The following is a 19,341-nucleotide window of genomic DNA, read 5'->3' as shown; positions in this document are numbered from 1 at the left end:
GTGGAGGAATAGCATGAAGGAGTGGAGGAATAGGGTGAAGAAGTGGAGGAATAGGGTGAAGAAATGGAGGAGTAGGGTGAAGAAGTGGAGGAGTAGGGTGAAGAAGTGGAGGAGTAGGGTGAAGAAGTGGAGGAATAGCAAGAATAAGTGGAGGAATAGCATGAAGAAGTGGAGGAATAGCAAGAAGTGGAGGAATAGCATGAAGTGGAGGAATAGCATGAAGAAGTGGAGGAATAGCATGAAGAAGTGGAGGAATAGCGGGGAAGAAGTGGAGGATGAGCGTGAAGAAGTGGAGAAATAGCATGAAGAAGTGGAGGAGTAGGGTGAAGAAATGGAGGAATAGGGTGAAGAAGTGGAGGAAGAGGGTGAAGAAGTGGAGGAAGAGCATGAAGTGGAGGAATAGCATGAAGAAGTGGAGGAATAGCATGAAGAGGAGGAATAGCATGAAGAAGTGGAGGAATAGCATGAAGAAGTGGAGGAATAGCATGAAGAAGTGGAGGAATAGCATGAAGAAGTGGAGTAATAGCATGAAGAAGTGGAGTAATAGCATGAAGAAGTGGAGTAATAGCATGAAGAAGTGGAGTAATAGCATGAAGAAGTGGAGTAATAACGTGTAGAAGTGGAGTAATAACGTGAAGAAGTGGAGTAATAACGTGAAGAAGTGGAGGAATAGCGTGAAGAAGTGGAGGAATAGCGTGAAGAAGTGGAGGAATAGCATGAAGAAGTGGAGGAATAGCATGAAGAAGTGGAGGAATAGCATGAAGAAGTGAAGTGGAGGAATAGCGTGAAGTGGAGGAATAGCGTGAAGAAGTGGAGGAATAGCGTGAAGAAGTGGAGGAATAGCGTGAAGAAGTGGAGGAATAGCGTGAATAAGTGGAGGAATAGCGTGAATAAGTGGAGGAATAGCGTGAATAAGTGGAGGAATAGCGTGAATAAGTGGAGGAATAGCGTGAATAAGTGGAGGAATAGCATGAATAAGTGGAAGAATAGCATGAAGAAGTGGAGGAATAGCATGAAGAAGTGGAGGAATAGCATGAAGAAGTGGAGGAATAGCGTGAAGAAGTGGAGGAATAGCGTGAAGAAGTGGAGGAATAGCGGGAAGAAGTGGAGGATGAGCGTGAAGAAGTGGAGGAATAGCGGGAAGAAGTGGAGGATGAGCATGAAGAAGTGGAGGAATAGCATGAAGAAGTGGAGGAATAGCATGAAGAAGTGGAGGAATAGCATGAAGAAGTGAAGTGGAGGAATAGCGTGAAGTGGAGGAATAGCGTGAAGAAGTGGAGGAATAGCGTGAAGAAGTGGAGGAATAGCGTGAATAATTGGAGGAATAGCGTGAATAAGTGGAGGAATAGCATGAATAAGTGGAGGAATAGCATGAATAAGTGGAGGAATAGCATGAATAAGTGGAGGAATAGCATGAATAAGTGGAGGAATAGCATGAATAAGTGGAGGAATACCGTGAATAAGTGGAGGAATAGCATGAATAAGTGGAGGAATAGAGTGAATAAGTGGAGGAATAGCATGAATAAGTGGAGGAATAGCATGAATAAGTGGATGAATAGCATGAATAAGTGGAGGAATAGCATGAAGGAGTGGAGGAATAGGGTGAAGAAGTGGAGGAATAGGGTGAAGAAATGGAGGAGTAGGGTGAAGAAGTGGAGGAGTAGGGTGAAGAAGTGGAGGAGTAGGGTGAAGAAGTGGAGGAATAGCAAGAATAAGTGGAGGAATAGCATGAAGAAGTGGAGGAATAGCAAGAAGTGGAGGAATAGCATGAAGTGGAGGAATAGCATGAAGAAGTGGAGGAATAGCATGAAGAAGTGGAGGAATAGCGGGAAGAAGTGGAGGATGAGCGTGAAGAAGTGGAGAAATAGCATGAAGAAGTGGAGGAGTAGGGTGAAGAAATGGAGGAATAGGGTGAAGAAGTGGAGGAAGAGGGTGAAGAAGTGGAGGAAGAGCATGAAGTGGAGGAATAGCATGAAGAAGTGGAGGAATAGCATGAAGAGGAGGAATAGCATGAAGAAGTGGAGGAATAGCATGAAGAAGTGGAGGAATAGCATGAAGAAGTGGAGGAATAGCATGAAGAAGTGGAGTAATAGCATGAAGAAGTGGAGTAATAGCATGAAGAAGTGGAGTAATAGCATGAAGAAGTGGAGTAATAGCATGAAGAAGTGGAGTAATAACGTGTAGAAGTGGAGTAATAACGTGAAGAAGTGGAGTAATAACGTGAAGAAGTGGAGGAATAGCGTGAAGAAGTGGAGGAATAGCGTGAAGAAGTGGAGGAATAGCATGAAGAAGTGGAGGAATAGCATGAAGAAGTGGAGGAATAGCATGAAGAAGTGAAGTGGAGGAATAGCGTGAAGTGGAGGAATAGCGTGAAGAAGTGGAGGAATAGCGTGAAGAAGTGGAGGAATAGCGTGAATAAGTGGAGGAATAGCGTGAATAAGTGGAGGAATAGCGTGAATAAGTGGAGGAATAGCGTGAATAAGTGGAGGAATAGCGTGAATAAGTGGAGGAATAGCGTGAATAAGTGGAGGAATAGCGTGAATAAGTGGAGGAATAGCGTGAATAAGTGGAAGAATAGCATGAAGAAGTGGAGGAATAGCATGAAGAAGTGGAGGAATAGCATGAAGAAGTGGAGGAATAGCGTGAAGAAGTGGAGGAATAGCGTGAAGAAGTGGAGGAATAGCGGGAAGAAGTGGAGGATGAGCGTGAAGAAGTGGAGGAATAGCGGGAAGAAGTGGAGGATGAGCATGAAGAAGTGGAGAAATAGCATGAAGAAGTGGAGGAGTAGGGTGAAGAAGTGGAGGAGTAGGGTGAAGAAGTGGAGGAGTAGGGTGAAGAAGTGGAGGAGTAGCGTGAAGAAGTGGAGGAATAACATGAAGAAATGGAGGAATAGGGTGAGGAAGTGGAGGAATAGCATGAAGAAGTGGAGGAATAGCGTGAAGAAGTGGAGGAATAGCGTGAAGAAGTGGAGGAATAGCATGAAGAAGTGGAGAAATAGCATGAAGAAGTGGAGTAAAATGCATGAAGAAGTGGAGTAATAGCATGAAGAAGTGGAGTAATAACGTGAAGAAGTGGAGGAATAGCGTGAAGAAGTGGAGGAATAGCATGAAGAAGTGGAGGAATAGCATGAAGAAGTGGAGGAATAGCATGAAGAAGTGGAGGAATAGCATGAAGAAGTGGAGGAATAGCATGAAGAAGTGGAGGAATAGCGTGAAGAAGTGGAGGAATAGCGTGAAGAAGTGGAGGAATAGCGTGAAGAAGTGGAGGAATAGCGTGAATAAGTGAAGGAATAGCGTGAAGAAGTGGAGGAATAGCATGAAGAAGTGGAGGAATAGCATGAAGTGGAGGAATAGCGTGAAGAAGTGTAGGAATAGCGTGAAGAAGTGGAGGAATAGCGTGAAGAAGTGGAGGAATAGCGTGAAGAAGTGGAGGAATAGCGTGAATAATTGGAGGAATAGCGTGAATAAGTGGAGGAATAGCATGAATAAGTGGAGGAATAGCATGAATAAGTGGAGGAATAGCATGAATAAGTGGAGGAATAGCGTGAATAAGTGGAGGAATACCGTGAATAAGTGGAGGAATAGCATGAATAAGTGGAGGAATAGAGTGAATAAGTGGAGGAATAGAGTGAATAAGTGGAGGAATAGCATGAATAAGTGGAGGAATAGCGTGAAGGAGTGGAGGAATAGGGTGAAGAAGTGGAGGAATAGGGTGAAGAAATGGAGGAGTAGGGTGAAGAAGTGGAGGAGTAGGGTGAAGAAGTGGAGGAGTAGGGTGAAGAAGTGGAGGAATAGCAAGAATAAGTGGAGGAATAGCATGAAGAAGTGGAGGAATAGCAAGAAGTGGAGGAATAGCATGAAGTGGAGGAATAGCATGAAGAAGTGGAGGAATAGCATGAAGAAGTGGAGGAATAGCATGAAGAAGTGGAGGAATAGCATGAAGAAGTGGAGGAATAGCATGAAGAAGTGGAGGAATAGCATGAAGAAATGGAGGAATAGCATGAAGTGGAGGAATAACATGAAGAAGTGGAGGAATAACATGAAGAAGTAGAGGAATAGCATGAAGAAGTGGAGGAATAGCATGAAGAAGTGTAGAAATAACATGAAGAAGTGGCGGAATAACATGAAGAAGTGGAGTAATAGCATGAAGAAGTGGAGTAATAGCATGAAGAAGTGGAGTAATAGCATGAAGAAGTGGAGTAATAGCATGAAGAAGTGGAGTAATAGCATGAAGAAGTGGAGTAATAGCATGAAGAAGTGGAGTAATAGCATGAAGAAGTGGAGTAATAGCATGAAGAAGTGGAGTAATAACGTGAAGAAGTGGAGTAATAACGTGAAGAAGTGGAGTAATAACGTGAAGAAGTGGAGGAATAGCGTGAAGAAGTGGAGGAATAGCGTGAAGAAGTGGGGGAATAGCATGAAGAAGTGGAGGAATAGCATGAAGAAGTGGAGGAATAGCATGAAGAAGTGAAGTGGAGGAATAGCGTGAAGTGGAGGAATAGCGTGAAGAAGTGGAGGAATAGCGTGAAGAAGTGGAGGAATAGCGTGAATAAGTGGAGGAATAGCGTGAATAAGTGGAGGAATAGCGTGAATAAGTGGAGGAATAGCGTGAATAAGTGGAGGAATAGCGTGAAGAAGTGGAGGAATAGCGTGAAGAAGTGGAGGAATAGCGTGAAGAAGTGGAGGAATAGCGTGAAGAAGTGGAGGAATAGCGTGAAGAAGTGGAGGAATAGCGGGAAGAAGTGGAGGATGAGCGTGAAGAAGTGGAGAAATAGCATGAAGAAGTGGAGGAGTAGGGTGAAGAAATGGAGGAATAGGGTGAAGAAGTGGAGGAAGAGGGTGAAGAAGTGGAGGAAGAGCATGAAGTGGAGGAATAGCATGAAGAAGTGGAGGAATAGCATGAAGAGGAGGAATAGCATGAAGAAGTGGAGGAATAGCATGAAGAAGTGGAGGAATATCATGAAGAAGTGGAGGAATAGCATGAAGAAGTGGAGTAATAGCATGAAGAAGTGGAGTAATAGCATGAAGAAGTGGAGTAATAGCATGAAGAAGTGGAGTAATAGCATGAAGAAGTGGAGTAATAACGTGAAGAAGTGGAGTAATAACGTGAAGAAGTGGAGTAATAACGTGAAGAAGTGGAGGAATAGCGTGAAGAAGTGGAGGAATAGCGTGAAGAAGTGGAGGAATAGCATGAAGAAGTGGAGGAATAGCATGAAGAAGTGGAGGAATAGCATGAAGAAGTGAAGTGGAGGAATAGCGTGAAGTGGAGGAATAGCGTGAAGAAGTGGAGGAATAGCGTGAAGAAGTGGAGGAATAGCGTGAATAAGTGGAGGAATAGCGTGAATAAGTGGAGGAATAGCGTGAATAAGTGGAGGAATAGCGTGAATAAGTGGAGGAATAGCGTGAATAAGTGGAGGAGTAGCGTGAATAAGTGGAGGAATAGCGTGAATAAGTGGAGGAATAGCATGAATAAGTGGAGGAATAGCATGAAGAAGTGGAGGAATAGCATGAAGAAGTGGAGGAATAGCGTGAAGAAGTGGAGGAATAGCGTGAAGAAGTGGAGGAATAGCGGGAAGAAGTGGAGGATGAGCGTGAAGAAGTGGAGGAATAGCGGGAAGAAGTGGAGGATGAGCATGAAGAAGTGGAGAAATAGCATGAAGAAGTGGAGGAGTAGGGTGAAGAAGTGGAGGAGTAGGGTGAAGAAGTGGAGGAGTAGGGTGAAGAAGTGGAGGAGTAGCGTGAAGAAGTGGAGGAATAACATGAAGAAATGGAGGAATAGGGTGAGGAAGTGGAGGAATAGCATGAAGAAGTGGAGGAATAGCATGAAGAAGTGGAGGAATAGCGTGAAGAAGTGGAGGAATAGCATGAAGAAGTGGAGAAATAGCATGAAGAAGTGGAGTAATAGCATGAAGAAGTGGAGTAATAGCATGAAGAAGTGGAGTAATAACGTGAAGAAGTGGAGGAATAGCGTGAAGAAGTGGAGGAATAGCATGAAGAAGTGGAGGAATAGCATGAAGAAGTGGAGGAATAGCATGAAGAAGTGGAGGAATAGCATGAAGAAGTGGAGGAATAGCATGAAGAAGTGGAGGAATAGCGTGAAGAAGTGGAGGAATAGCGTGAAGAAGTGGAGGAATAGCGTGAAGAAGTGGAGGAATAGCGTGAATAAGTGAAGGAATAGCGTGAAGAAGTGGAGGAATAGCATGAAGAAGTGGAGGAATAGCATGAAGTGGAGGAATAGCGTGAAGTGGAGGAATAGCGTGAAGAAGTGGAGGAATAGCGTGAAGAAGTGGAGGAATAGCGTGAAGAAGTGGAGGAATAGCGTGAATAATTGGAGGAATAGCGTGAATAAGTGGAGGAATAGCATGAATAAGTGGAGGAATAGCATGAATAAGTGGAGGAATAGCATGAATAAGTGGAGGAATAGCATGAATAAGTGGAGGAATACCGTGAATAAGTGGAGGAATAGCATGAATAAGTGGAGGAATAGAGTGAATAAGTGGAGGAATAGCATGAATAAGTGGAGGAATAGCATGAATAAGTGGATGAATAGCATGAATAAGTGGAGGAATAGCATGAAGGAGTGGAGGAATAGGGTGAAGAAGTGGAGGAATAGGGTGAAGAAATGGAGGAGTAGGGTGAAGAAGTGGAGGAGTAGGGTGAAGAAGTGGAGGAGTAGGGTGAAGAAGTGGAGGAATAGCAAGAATAAGTGGAGGAATAGCATGAAGAAGTGGAGGAATAGCAAGAAGTGGAGGAATAGCATGAAGTGGAGGAATAGCATGAAGAAGTGGAGGAATAGCATGAAGAAGTGGAGGAATAGCGGGAAGAAGTGGAGGATGAGCGTGAAGAAGTGGAGAAATAGCATGAAGAAGTGGAGGAGTAGGGTGAAGAAATGGAGGAATAGGGTGAAGAAGTGGAGGAAGAGGGTGAAGAAGTGGAGGAAGAGCATGAAGTGGAGGAATAGCATGAAGAAGTGGAGGAATAGCATGAAGAGGAGGAATAGCATGAAGAAGTGGAGGAATAGCATGAAGAAGTGGAGGAATAGCATGAAGAAGTGGAGGAATAGCATGAAGAAGTGGAGTAATAGCATGAAGAAGTGGAGTAATAGCATGAAGAAGTGGAGTAATAGCATGAAGAAGTGGAGTAATAGCATGAAGAAGTGGAGTAATAACGTGTAGAAGTGGAGTAATAACGTGAAGAAGTGGAGTAATAACGTGAAGAAGTGGAGGAATAGCGTGAAGAAGTGGAGGAATAGCGTGAAGAAGTGGAGGAATAGCATGAAGAAGTGGAGGAATAGCATGAAGAAGTGGAGGAATAGCATGAAGAAGTGAAGTGGAGGAATAGCGTGAAGTGGAGGAATAGCGTGAAGAAGTGGAGGAATAGCGTGAAGAAGTGGAGGAATAGCGTGAATAAGTGGAGGAATAGCGTGAATAAGTGGAGGAATAGCGTGAATAAGTGGAGGAATAGCGTGAATAAGTGGAGGAATAGCGTGAATAAGTGGAGGAATAGCGTGAATAAGTGGAGGAATAGCGTGAATAAGTGGAGGAATAGCATGAAGAAGTGGAGGAATAGCATGAAGAAGTGGAGGAATAGCATGAAGAAGTGGAGGAATAGCGTGAAGAAGTGGAGGAATAGCGTGAAGAAGTGGAGGAATAGCGGGAAGAAGTGGAGGATGAGCGTGAAGAAGTGGAGGAATAGCGGGAAGAAGTGGAGGATGAGCATGAAGAAGTGGAGAAATAGCATGAAGAAGTGGAGGAGTAGGGTGAAGAAGTGGAGGAGTAGGGTGAAGAAGTGGAGGAGTAGGGTGAAGAAGTGGAGGAGTAGCGTGAAGAAGTGGAGGAATAACATGAAGAAATGGAGGAATAGGGTGAGGAAGTGGAGGAATAGCATGAAGAAGTGGAGGAATAGCGTGAAGAAGTGGAGGAATAGCGTGAAGAAGTGGAGGAATAGCATGAAGAAGTGGAGAAATAGCATGAAGAAGTGGAGTAAAATGCATGAAGAAGTGGAGTAATAGCATGAAGAAGTGGAGTAATAACGTGAAGAAGTGGAGGAATAGCGTGAAGAAGTGGAGGAATAGCTTGAAGAAGTGGAGGAATAGCATGAAGAAGTGGAGGAATAGCATGAAGAAGTGGAGGAATAGCATGAAGAAGTGGAGGAATAGCATGAAGAAGTGGAGGAATAGCGTGAAGAAGTGGAGGAATAGCGTGAAGAAGTGGAGGAATAGCGTGAAGAAGTGGAGGAATAGCGTGAATAAGTGAAGGAATAGCGTGAAGAAGTGGAGGAATAGCATGAAGAAGTGGAGGAATAGCGTGAATAAGTGGAGGAATAGCATGAAGAAGTGGAGGAATAGCATGAAGAAGTGGAGGAATAGCATGAAGAAGTGGAGGAATAGCGTGAAGAAGTGGAGGAATAGCGTGAAGAAGTGGAGGAATAGCGGGAAGAAGTGGAGGATGAGCGTGAAGAAGTGGAGGAATAGCGGGAAGAAGTGGAGGATGAGCATGAAGAAGTGGAGAAATAGCATGAAGAAGTGGAGGAGTAGGGTGAAGAAGTGGAGGAGTAGGGTGAAGAAGTGGAGGAGTAGGGTGAAGAAGTGGAGGAGTAGCGTGAAGAAGTGGAGGAATAACATGAAGAAATGGAGGAATAGGGTGAGGAAGTGGAGGAATAGCATGAAGAAGTGGAGGAATAGCGTGAAGAAGTGGAGGAATAGCGTGAAGAAGTGGAGGAATAGCATGAAGAAGTGGAGAAATAGCATGAAGAAGTGGAGTAAAATGCATGAAGAAGTGGAGTAATAGCATGAAGAAGTGGAGTAATAACGTGAAGAAGTGGAGGAATAGCGTGAAGAAGTGGAGGAATAGCATGAAGAAGTGGAGGAATAGCATGAAGAAGTGGAGGAATAGCATGAAGAAGTGGAGGAATAGCATGAAGAAGTGGAGGAATAGCATGAAGAAGTGGAGGAATAGCGTGAAGAAGTGGAGGAATAGCGTGAAGAAGTGGAGGAATAGCGTGAAGAAGTGGAGGAATAGCGTGAATAAGTGAAGGAATAGCGTGAAGAAGTGGAGGAATAGCATGAAGAAGTGGAGGAATAGCATGAAGTGGAGGAATAGCGTGAAGAAGAAGTGGAGGAATAGCGTGAAGAAGTGGAGGAATAGCGTGAAGAAGTGGAGGAATAGCGTGAAGAAGTGGAGGAATAGCGTGAATAATTGGAGGAATAGCGTGAATAAGTGGAGGAATAGCATGAATAAGTGGAGGAATAGCGTGAAGAAGTGGAGGAATAGCGTGAATAAGTGGAGGAATAGCGTGAATAAGTGGAGGAATAGCGTGAATAAGTGGAGGAATAGCGTGAATAAGTGGAGGAATAGCGTGAATAAGTGGAGGTATAGCGTGAATAAGTGGAGGAATAGCGTGAATAAGTGGAGGAATAGCATGAAGAAGTGGAGGAATAGCATGAAGAAGTGGAGGAATAGCATGAAGAAGTGGAGGAATAGCGTGAAGAAGTGGAGGAATAGCGTGAAGAAGTGGAGGAATAGCGGGAAGAAGTGGAGGATGAGCGTGAAGAAGTGGAGGAATAGCGGGAAGAAGTGGAGGATGAGCATGAAGAAGTGGAGAAATAGCATGAAGAAGTGGAGGAGTAGGGTGAAGAAGTGGAGGAGTAGGGTGAAGAAGTGGAGGAGTAGGGTGAAGAAGTGGAGGAGTAGCGTGAAGAAGTGGAGGAATAACATGAAGAAATGGAGGAATAGGGTGAGGAAGTGGAGGAATAGCATGAAGAAGTGGAGGAATAGCGTGAAGAAGTGGAGGAATAGCGTGAAGAAGTGGAGGAATAGCATGAAGAAGTGGAGAAATAGCATGAAGAAGTGGAGTAAAATGCATGAAGAAGTGGAGTAATAGCATGAAGAAGTGGAGTAATAACGTGAAGAAGTGGAGGAATAGCGTGAAGAAGTGGAGGAATAGCATGAAGAAGTGGAGGAATAGCATGAAGAAGTGGAGGAATAGCATGAAGAAGTGGAGGAATAGCATGAAGAAGTGGAGGAATAGCGTGAAGAAGTGGAGGAATAGCGTGAAGAAGTGGAGGAATAGCGTGAAGAAGTGGAGGAATAGCGTGAAGAAGTGGAGGAATAGCGTGAATAAGTGAAGGAATAGCGTGAAGAAGTGGAGGAATAGCATGAAGAAGTGGAGGAATAGCATGAAGTGGAGGAATAGCGTGAAGAAGAAGTGGAGGAATAGCGTGAAGAAGTGGAGGAATAGCGTGAAGAAGTGGAGGAATAGCGTGAAGAAGTGGAGGAATAGCGTGAAGAAGTGGAGGAATAGCGTGAATAATTGGAGGAATAGCGTGAATAAGTGGAGGAATAGCATGAATAAGTGGAGGAATAGCATGAATAAGTGGAGGAATAGCATGAATAAGTGGAGGAATAGCATGAATAAGTGGAGGAATAGCATGAATAAGTGGAGGAATACCGTGAATAAGTGGAGGAATAGCATGAATAAGTGGAGGAATAGAGTGAATAAGTGGAGGAATAGCATGAATAAGTGGAGGAATAGCATGAATAAGTGGATGAATAGCATGAATAAGTGGAGGAATAGCATGAAGGAGTGGAGGAATAGGGTGAAGAAGTGGAGGAATAAGGTGAAGAAATGGAGGAGTAGGGTGAAGAAGTGGAGGAGTAGGGTGAAGAAGTGGAGGAGTAGGGTGAAGAAGTGGAGGAGTAGGGTGAAGAAGTGGAGGAATAGCAAGAATAAGTGGAGGAATAGCATGAAGAAGTGGAGGAATAGCAAGAAGTGGAGGAATAGCATGAAGTGGAGGAATAGCATGAAGAAGTGGAGGAATAGCATGAAGAAGTGGAGGAATAGCATGAAGAAGTGGAGGAATAGCATGAAGAAGTGGAGGAATAGCATGAAGAAATGGAGGAATAGCATGAAGTGGAGGAATAACATGAAGAAGTGGAGGAATAACATGAAGAAGTAGAGGAATAGCATGAAGAAGTGGAGGAATAGCATGAAGAAGTGTAGAAATAACATGAAGAAGTGGCGGAATAACATGAAGAAGTGGAGGAATCAGCCATTTCACCCGTGATACAAGTCAGTATTCGACGTCCATCCAGAGACTGAAAAAACAGCTTCTATCTCAAGGCCTTCATACTGTTAAATAGCCATCACTAGCCGGCCTCCACCCAGTACCCTGTACTGAACCTAGTCACTGTCACTAGCCCGCTACCAGCCCGCTACCACCCCACTGCCCTGTGTACATAGACTTGGAATCACTGGTAACTTTAATAATGGAACACTGGTCTTTAATAATGTTAATAATGTTAATAATGTTTACATATTGTTTTACTCATTTCATATCATACAGTATACTGTATTCAAGTCAATGCCATCCTATTCAACTATTGCTGTATATATACACTATTCTATCTTATGTATTCTACAGATACACTAAATATTATATCCACATACTGTCCATAATGTCTATACATCCCATCACACATTGTCCATAATGTCTATACATCCCATCACATACTGTACATAATGTATATACATCCCATCACATACAGTACATAATGTCTATACATCCCATCACATACTGTACATAATGTATATACATCATCACATACAGTACATAATGTCAATACATCCCATCATATACTGTCCATAATGTCTATACATCCCATCACATAATGTCTATACATCCCATCACATACTGTCCAGAATGTCTATACATCCCATCACATACTGTACATAATATCTATACATCCCATCACATACTGTCCATAATGTCTATACATCCCATCACACACTGTACATAATATCTATACATCCCATCACATACTGTCCATAATGTCTATACATCCCATCACACACTGTCCATAATGTCTATACATTCCATTACACACTGTCCATAATGTCTATACATCCCATCACACACTGTCCATAATGTCTATACATTCCATTACACACTGTCCATAATGTCTATACATCCCATCACATACTGTCCATAATGTCTATACATCCCATCACATACTGTCCATAATGTCTATACATCCCATCACATACTGTCAATAATGTCTATACATCCCATCACACACTGTCCATAATGTCTATACATCCCATAACATATATACCAGTCAAAAGTTTGGACATACCTACTCATTCAAGGATTTTTCTTTATTTTTACTTTTTTCTACACGTAGAATAATACTGAAGACATCAAAACTATGAAATAACAGATATGGAATCATGTAGTAACCAAATAATTGTTAAACAAATCAAAATATATTTTAGATTTTTCCTAGTAGCCCCCCTTTGCCTTGATGACAGCTTTGCACACTCTTGGCATTCTCTCAACCAGCTTCACCTGGAATGCTTTTCCAATGGTCTTGAAGGAGTTCTCACATATACTGAGCTATTGTTGGCTGCTTTTCCTTCACTCGGCGGTATCAGAACTCAGATAAGACCCAGATGCAGACAGCTAGTCACGGATGTTTATTGGCAAAAAAACAGGTCAAAGGCAGAGGTCTGTAATCCAGGGCGGAGTCAATAAGGTACAGAACAGCAGGCAGGCTCAATGTCAGGACAGGCAGAGTTCCGGAAACGGGTCAAAGTCAGGCAGGTACAGAACGGCAGGCAGGCTCGGGGTCAGGGCAGGCAGAATGGTCAGAACCGGTGAAACGCGGAAACAGAACTTGAGAAAGTAGGGAGACGGGAAAACACTCTGGTAAGACCTGACAAGACAAGAACTGGCAACAGACAAACACAGGTATAAATACACTGGGGATAATGAGGAAGATTGGCGACACCTGGAGGGGTGTGGAGACAAGTACAACGACAGGTGATCTGGGTGTGACAGGCGGTCCAACTCATCCCAAATCATCTCAATTGGGTTGAGGTCGGGTGATTGTGGAGGCCAGGTCATCTGATGCAGCACTCCATCACTCTCCTTCTTGGTTAAATAGCCTTTACACACCCTGGAGGTGTTGGGTCATTGTCCTGTTGAAAAACAAATGATAGTCCTAATAAGCACAAACCAGATAGGATGGCATATAGCTGCAGAATGCTATGGTAGCCATGCTGGTTTCATAATTTTGATGTCTTCACTATTATTCTACAATATGGTAAATAGTAAAAATAAAGAAAAACACTTGAATGAGTAGGTGTGTCCAAACCTTTGACTGGTACATGTTATTCAATCATTGCACCAACACTGTTCGAGTGCGTCAATGAGTGTTTGTGTAGCCAGGCGCTAAAATAGAACTTGGTTCTATTTGTGACGCTTGAACACTGCAAGTCCCGCCTCTCCCATCTCCTCATTGGTTTTTAGGAGCATATACCCACTTGCCATCTCCCCATTGGTTTTTAGGAGCACATACCCACATTGGTGATTTAAAGAGGAACTTAGGTCCACACTCCAGGCCAGTTGGTAGTGGTAATGTACCTTAAAGTTGGTTGCCAACCACCATATAAAGTCCAAAGTAGAAGAAGAAGCCTGAAGGAGGGGAGATTACTAGAAACGAATTTGGTGCACCCTTTTATCCGTGGATTAATTGTTGGAGTAGAGGACCTTACCTTCATTTCAGGTAAAATATGAACCCAATGTTTATATCCCAAGACAAATTAGCTAGCGACAGCTAGCTAGCTAGCTAATTTACCATAAATGTTTAATGTTTTTCGACCTGTTGTCACGTTCTGACCATCGTTCGTGTGTGTTTTCCTTGTTTTAGTGTTGGTCAGGACGTGAGCTGGGTGGGCATTCTATGTTGTGTGTCTGGTTTGTCCATTTCTATGTTAGGCCTGATATGGTTCTCAATCAGAGGCAGGTGTTAGTTATTGTCTCTGATTGGGAACCATATTTAGGTAGCCTGTTTTGTGTTGGGTTTTGTGGGTAATTGTTCCTGTCTTTGTGTTTGTGGCACCAGATAGGACTGGTTTGGTTTTTTCACGGTTCTTGTTTTGTAAATTGTAATACTTTCATCTTTATTAAAGATGCACAAAACTAACCACGCTGCATTTTGGTCCGCCTCTCTTTCCCCACAAGAAAACCATTACAGAATTACCCACCAACCAAGGACCAAGCGGCGTGGTAAACAGAGGCAGCAGCAGCAGAGGCAGCGGGAGAGGCTGCACTATTTGGAGAAGTGGACTTGGGAGGAGATCCTTGACGGGAAAGGACCCTGGGCAGAGCCAGGGGAATATTGCCGCCCCAAAGCCGAGCTGGAGGCAGCGAAAGCAGAGAGGCGGCATTATGAGGAGCTAGCGCGGCAGAGCGGCTGGAAGCCCAAGAGGCACCCCCAAAAATTTATTGGGGGGGCACAGGGAGAGTGTGGCAGAGGCAGGAGCCAGACCTGAGCCAACTTCCCCTGTTAACCGTAAGGAGCCATGGATGTTATCGGAGCTATCGGCGAAGCTGAGGGCTGAGTCTGAGAGGGTCGAGGAGTTATTGGACAGAATGGAGGAGAGTGAACGGATGGGAGATGAGGAGACACTCGATGAGGTGTTAATAGAATTGGGGGAGTGTGAAGAGAGAGAGGAGTTGATTTGGCGTAGTATGCAAGGCATTCGCCCTCAGGTGTGTGTCCCCAGCCCGGTACCACCAGTGCCGGCACCCCGCACCAGGCTGTCTCTCCGTTCCATCAACACAGGTGCTCCAGCATGTCCGGCGCTACCAGAGTTTCCGCCCCTCAGTCCAGAGGCGCCAGAGCCCCTCAGTCCAGAGGCGCCAGAGCTTATCTGCCCAGCGCCGCCAGTCTGCCCAGCGCCGCCAGTGCCGTCCAGTCTACCCAGCGCCGTCAGTCTGCCCAGCGCCACCAGTCTGCCCAGCGCCGCCAGTCTGCCCAGCGCCGCCAGTGCCGCCAGTCTGCACAGCGCCGTCAGTCTGCCCAGCGCCACTAGTCTGCCCAGCGCCGCCAGCGCCACCAGTCTGCCCAGCGCCGCCAGTCTGCCCAGCGCCGCCAGATCCGCCATTCAGCCAGGATCTGCCAGTCAGCCAGGATCCGCCATTCAGACAGGATCTGCCAGAACCGCCAGTCTGCCCAGCGCCGCCTGAGCCACCCGTCTGCCCAGCGCCGCCTGAGCCACCCATCTGCCCAGCGCCGCCAGTCTGCCCAGCGCCGCCAGCGCCGCCTGTCTGCCCAGCGCCGCCTGAGCTACCCGTCTGCCCAGCGCCGCCTGAGCTACCCGTCTGCCCAGCGCTGCCAGTCTGCCCAGTGCCATCAGTGCCGCCAGTCTGCCCAACGCCGCCAGTCTGCCCAGCGCCGCCAGTCTGCCCAGCGCCGCCAGTCTGCCCAGCGCCGCCAGCGCCGCCAGTCTGCCCAGCGCCGCCAGTCTGCCCAGCGCCGCCAGTGCCGCCATTCAGCCAGGATCTGCCAGAACTGCCAGTCAGCCAGGATTCGCCATTCAGCCAGGATCTGCCGGTACCGCCAGCCAGCCAGGATCTGCCGGAACCACCAGCCAGCCAGGATCTGCTCGATTTATCAACCTGCCTGAGCTTCCTCTCAGTCCTGAGCTTCCTCTCAGTCCTGAGCTTCCAGATCCGCCATTCAGCCAGGATCCGCCATTCAGCCAGGATCTGCCGGAACCGCCCGTCAGCCAGGATCTGCCAGAACTGCCAGTCAGCCAGGATCCACCATTCAGCCAGGGTCCGCCAGATCTGCCATTCAGCCAGGATCTGTAATTCAGCCAGGATCTGTAATTCAGCCAGGATCCGCCATTCAGCCAGGATCCGCCAGTCAGCCAGTCAGCCGGGATCCGCCATTTAGCCGGGATCCGCCAGCCAGCGAGGATCTGCCGGAACCGCCAGCCAGCCAGGATCTGCCGGAACCGCCAGCCAGCCAGGATCTGCTCGATTTATCAACCTGCCTGAGCTTCCTCTCAGTCCGGAGCTTCCCCTCAGTCCGGAGCTTCCCCTCAGTCCGGAGCTTCCCCTCAGTCCGGAGCTGCCCCTCAGTCCGGAGCTGCCCCTCAGTCCGGAGCTGCCCCTCAGTCCAGTGTGGCCCGTTGTTAGGGTTCCTAGGCCAAGGTTAGCGGCGAGGGTCGCCACTCAAGGGACGCTAAGGAGGGGGACTAAGACAATTATGGAGTGGGGTCCACGTCCAGCGCCAGAGCCACCACCGCGGACAGATGCCCACCCAGACCCTCCCCTATAGGTTTAGGTTGTGCGTTCGGAGTCCGCACCTTGGGGGGGGGGGGGGGTACTGTCACGTTCTGACCATCGTCCGTGTGTGTTTTCCTTGTTTTAGTGTTGGTCAGGACGTGAGCTGGGTGGGCATTCTATGTTGTGTGTCTGGTTTGTCCATTTCTATGTTAGGCCTGATATGGTTCTCAATCGGAGGCAGGTGTTAGTCATTGTCTCTGATTGGGAACCATATTTAGGTAGCCTGTTTTGTGTTGGGTTTTGTGGGTAATTGTTCCTGTCTTTGTTTGTGGCACCAGATAGGACTGTTTTGGTTTTTTCACGGTTCTTGTTTTGTAAATTGTAGTACTTTCATCTTTATTAAAGATGCACAAAACTAACCATGCTGCATTTTGGTCTGCCTCTCTTTCCCCACAAGAAAACCATTACACCTGTCCACCAAATTAATATAGTTGGTTCACTTAAACATTTGGAGCTAAACATTAAACACTTTGAAATTTAAAGTTTGCAACAACTTTGAAATTTGATGTTTGAGAAAAAAATGTATGAACGTCTAATTCTAGAGCTAGTTGGGAGGAATACCATGAAGAAGTGGAGGAATAACATGAAGAAGCACTCTCGCTGATTTATCGCCGATTACTTCTCCTTTCCCTTACTTTGTCTTGATTACAGACTCGAGCTCTTCTATGGACCACTGCTAGCTTAACACACACATACACTTCACCATGCCAGGGAATCTGCACGGCAGAGTAATGGGTCGGAAAGAAGGAGATATTGAGAATCAGTGATACTGTAGGGTACCTAGAAAGTATTAATCATGTTCGAACAAAACGATCGGATGTGCTGCTGAGCGGTTGTAAGGGATTTTTCAGCAACAAAGCCTGTGTTGAGGCTCACAGGCTGAACAATCTGATAAGGATATCTAATGTATTAAATGCAGTATTTTCATATGTACTTGATGTGTCTCATGCCTAATGCACTAGCAGCTACTGTATGTGGTGTGTTTTATTAGTCCTATTCTCCTGTCTGTTGTCATTTATAAACATAGTCACATCCCACAGCACTTTACACAGAGATATATGATAGTAGAGACGGCCCCATCATAATGTTTCAATAGGTGAAAAAATCACTGTTAATGTTCTCTGGGCTGCTTTTGTTTCATGCCACCACAGGTGCCAATGCCCACCGCAGCATGAGGGTCCTGAATGCCAGCAGACGAGGCGACGTTTCCTTGGCAAGGGCTATGCCTGGTTTCCTCCCATAAGGCCGTGCTTTGATAGCCATCTTTCCCTGGAGTTCATCACAGAGGCTGAGGACGGCCTGCTACTCTACAGCGGGCCCCTGGCCACCCTGCAGCCTGGAGACCCAGAAGACTACATGGCTATAGGTAGGGTAATGTGTTACCCACCCAGGATTTAAACACGGGTCATGGAGATCACAAAATCCCTTTGAGCTAAAGCCTAGGCATTAACTGGAAGCTACTGTAACTCTGGATTTTAGGTCTCAGGCAAGGTTACTCATCATCTTGTGATTTGAACTTGGGTCGTCTGCGTGCCTCAATATGACACGTTAGCCCGCTGAGCTAAGCGATGGGCATTAGCTTACTTGTTTTTTCGGGGGGATCTAAGCAAGGTTATTCATCAGGCTAGTATGGTTTAACAAACCACCTCTGTTGCACAATGGCAAATGTATACTGTCGCTGCCTCCCAGTCCAACCAAGGTGCATGAATTGAATAACAAACTGGATGTGTGGGAGATATTCAGCATTATATGCATTTATTGGGTTGCTTAGTCATACAGAGTCAAGCCACTCAAACTAAAACAATTTAGCCTTGTTTATTGATTGACTTTTTCATTAATGTAGACCAAAATAATGGTCCATACATACAAACTGTATATATACAGTTTCATGTACTGTATGTAAATTTGTATGAATTTACTATTTGACACTGAACAACATCCCTCTAAGAGTATCAGAAGAGCATCCTACACCACTGTTGAACTTTGACCCTTTAAGTCTGTAGGTGGAATGGCATGTTGATGATGCTGATATTGATGACCTCTCTTTTCCCTTCAGAGCTGATTGGTGGAACACCCAGTCTGAAGATCAACCACGGGTCTGGGACCCTGGTCCTGCAGTTGCAGGGCAACATGGTTGTGTCTGACAGACGCTGGCACCGACTGGATGTTAGAAGCAACAGTAAAGTAAATGGACTACTATTAGACTGTATTCAACACATTCTTTCATGTGTGTGTGTGTGAGTGTACGCGCAGACACAGAAACACACACACAGACACATGTTCTTAACCTTGCTCCTGTTTTCAGGAGGTGCATTTCACCTTGGACCGCTGCTCCAGTGCTATCGTTATGGAAACTGAGGGTGTGGACAGCTGGGCCATGACTGAGGACCGCTCCTCCTGTGAGGTCAGAGGAGTCACGCCTAATAGGGACAGGTAATGTCCTCCACAGAACCCCGCCCCTTGGGACGTCGCACCAATCACACCTGCTAGCCAGCCAAGGCATTGTGGATGGACACAATGATTCCTCTGAAAAGCATAACAAAAACGAATAACCTCTATCCATCCATGATTATATGTGATCACGGTAGCATCCACATTCATGTAGAAGTGTTTAGAAACATATTATGTTCTTATATACAGTAAAAGTGATTTCAAAATGACACATTACAATATTTACAACTCATTTATATTGGGCGCAACATAATCTAAAACAAACCAAAATTAACTGCAAATGCATCCAACAAGTGTGTAGTCACCAGCTTGATGGAATCATTCTCTCAACCAGCTTCACCTGAAATGCTTTTCCGATGGCCTTGAATGAGTTTCCACATGTTGAGCACTTGTTGGCTGCTTTTATTTCACTCTGCTGTCCAACTCACCCAAACAATCTCAATTGGGTTGAGGATGGGTGATTGTGGAGGCCAGGACATCTGATGCAGCTCTTCATCACTCTCCTTATTGGTCAATTAGCCCTTACACAGCCTGGAGGTGTGTTGGGTCATTGTTCTGTTGACCAACAAATTATAGTCCTACTAAGCGCAAACCAGATGGGATGGTGTATCACTGCAGAATGCAGCGGTTTCCATGCTGGTTAAATGTGCCTTGAACTCAAAATAAATCACAGACGGTGTCACCAGCAAAGCACCCCACACCATCACACCTCCTCCTCCATGCTTCACAGTGGGAACCACACATTCAGATATC

The 19,341-nt window shown here is 45.6% G+C and overlaps 1 protein-coding gene across 1 annotated transcript in view; it reads left to right on the top strand.

The window, feature by feature from the left end:
• Positions 1-19,341, top strand: part of LOC135508795 (neural-cadherin-like) — a 112,174-nt gene that overhangs the window by 61,427 nt on the left and 31,406 nt on the right. The window contains exons 23-25 of the mRNA XM_064929011.1: positions 17,289-17,503; positions 18,194-18,321; positions 18,443-18,570. Coding sequence (XP_064785083.1) covers positions 17,289-17,503; positions 18,194-18,321; positions 18,443-18,570 — 471 coding nt within the window. The remainder of the gene's footprint in view (positions 1-17,288; positions 17,504-18,193; positions 18,322-18,442; positions 18,571-19,341) is intronic.

Source organism: Oncorhynchus masou, chromosome 22 (genome assembly GCF_036934945.1).
Source record: "Oncorhynchus masou masou isolate Uvic2021 chromosome 22, UVic_Omas_1.1, whole genome shotgun sequence".
Taxonomy (NCBI): Eukaryota; Metazoa; Chordata; class Actinopteri; order Salmoniformes; family Salmonidae; genus Oncorhynchus; species Oncorhynchus masou.
This window is presented reverse-complemented; position numbering and strand designations above follow the sequence as displayed.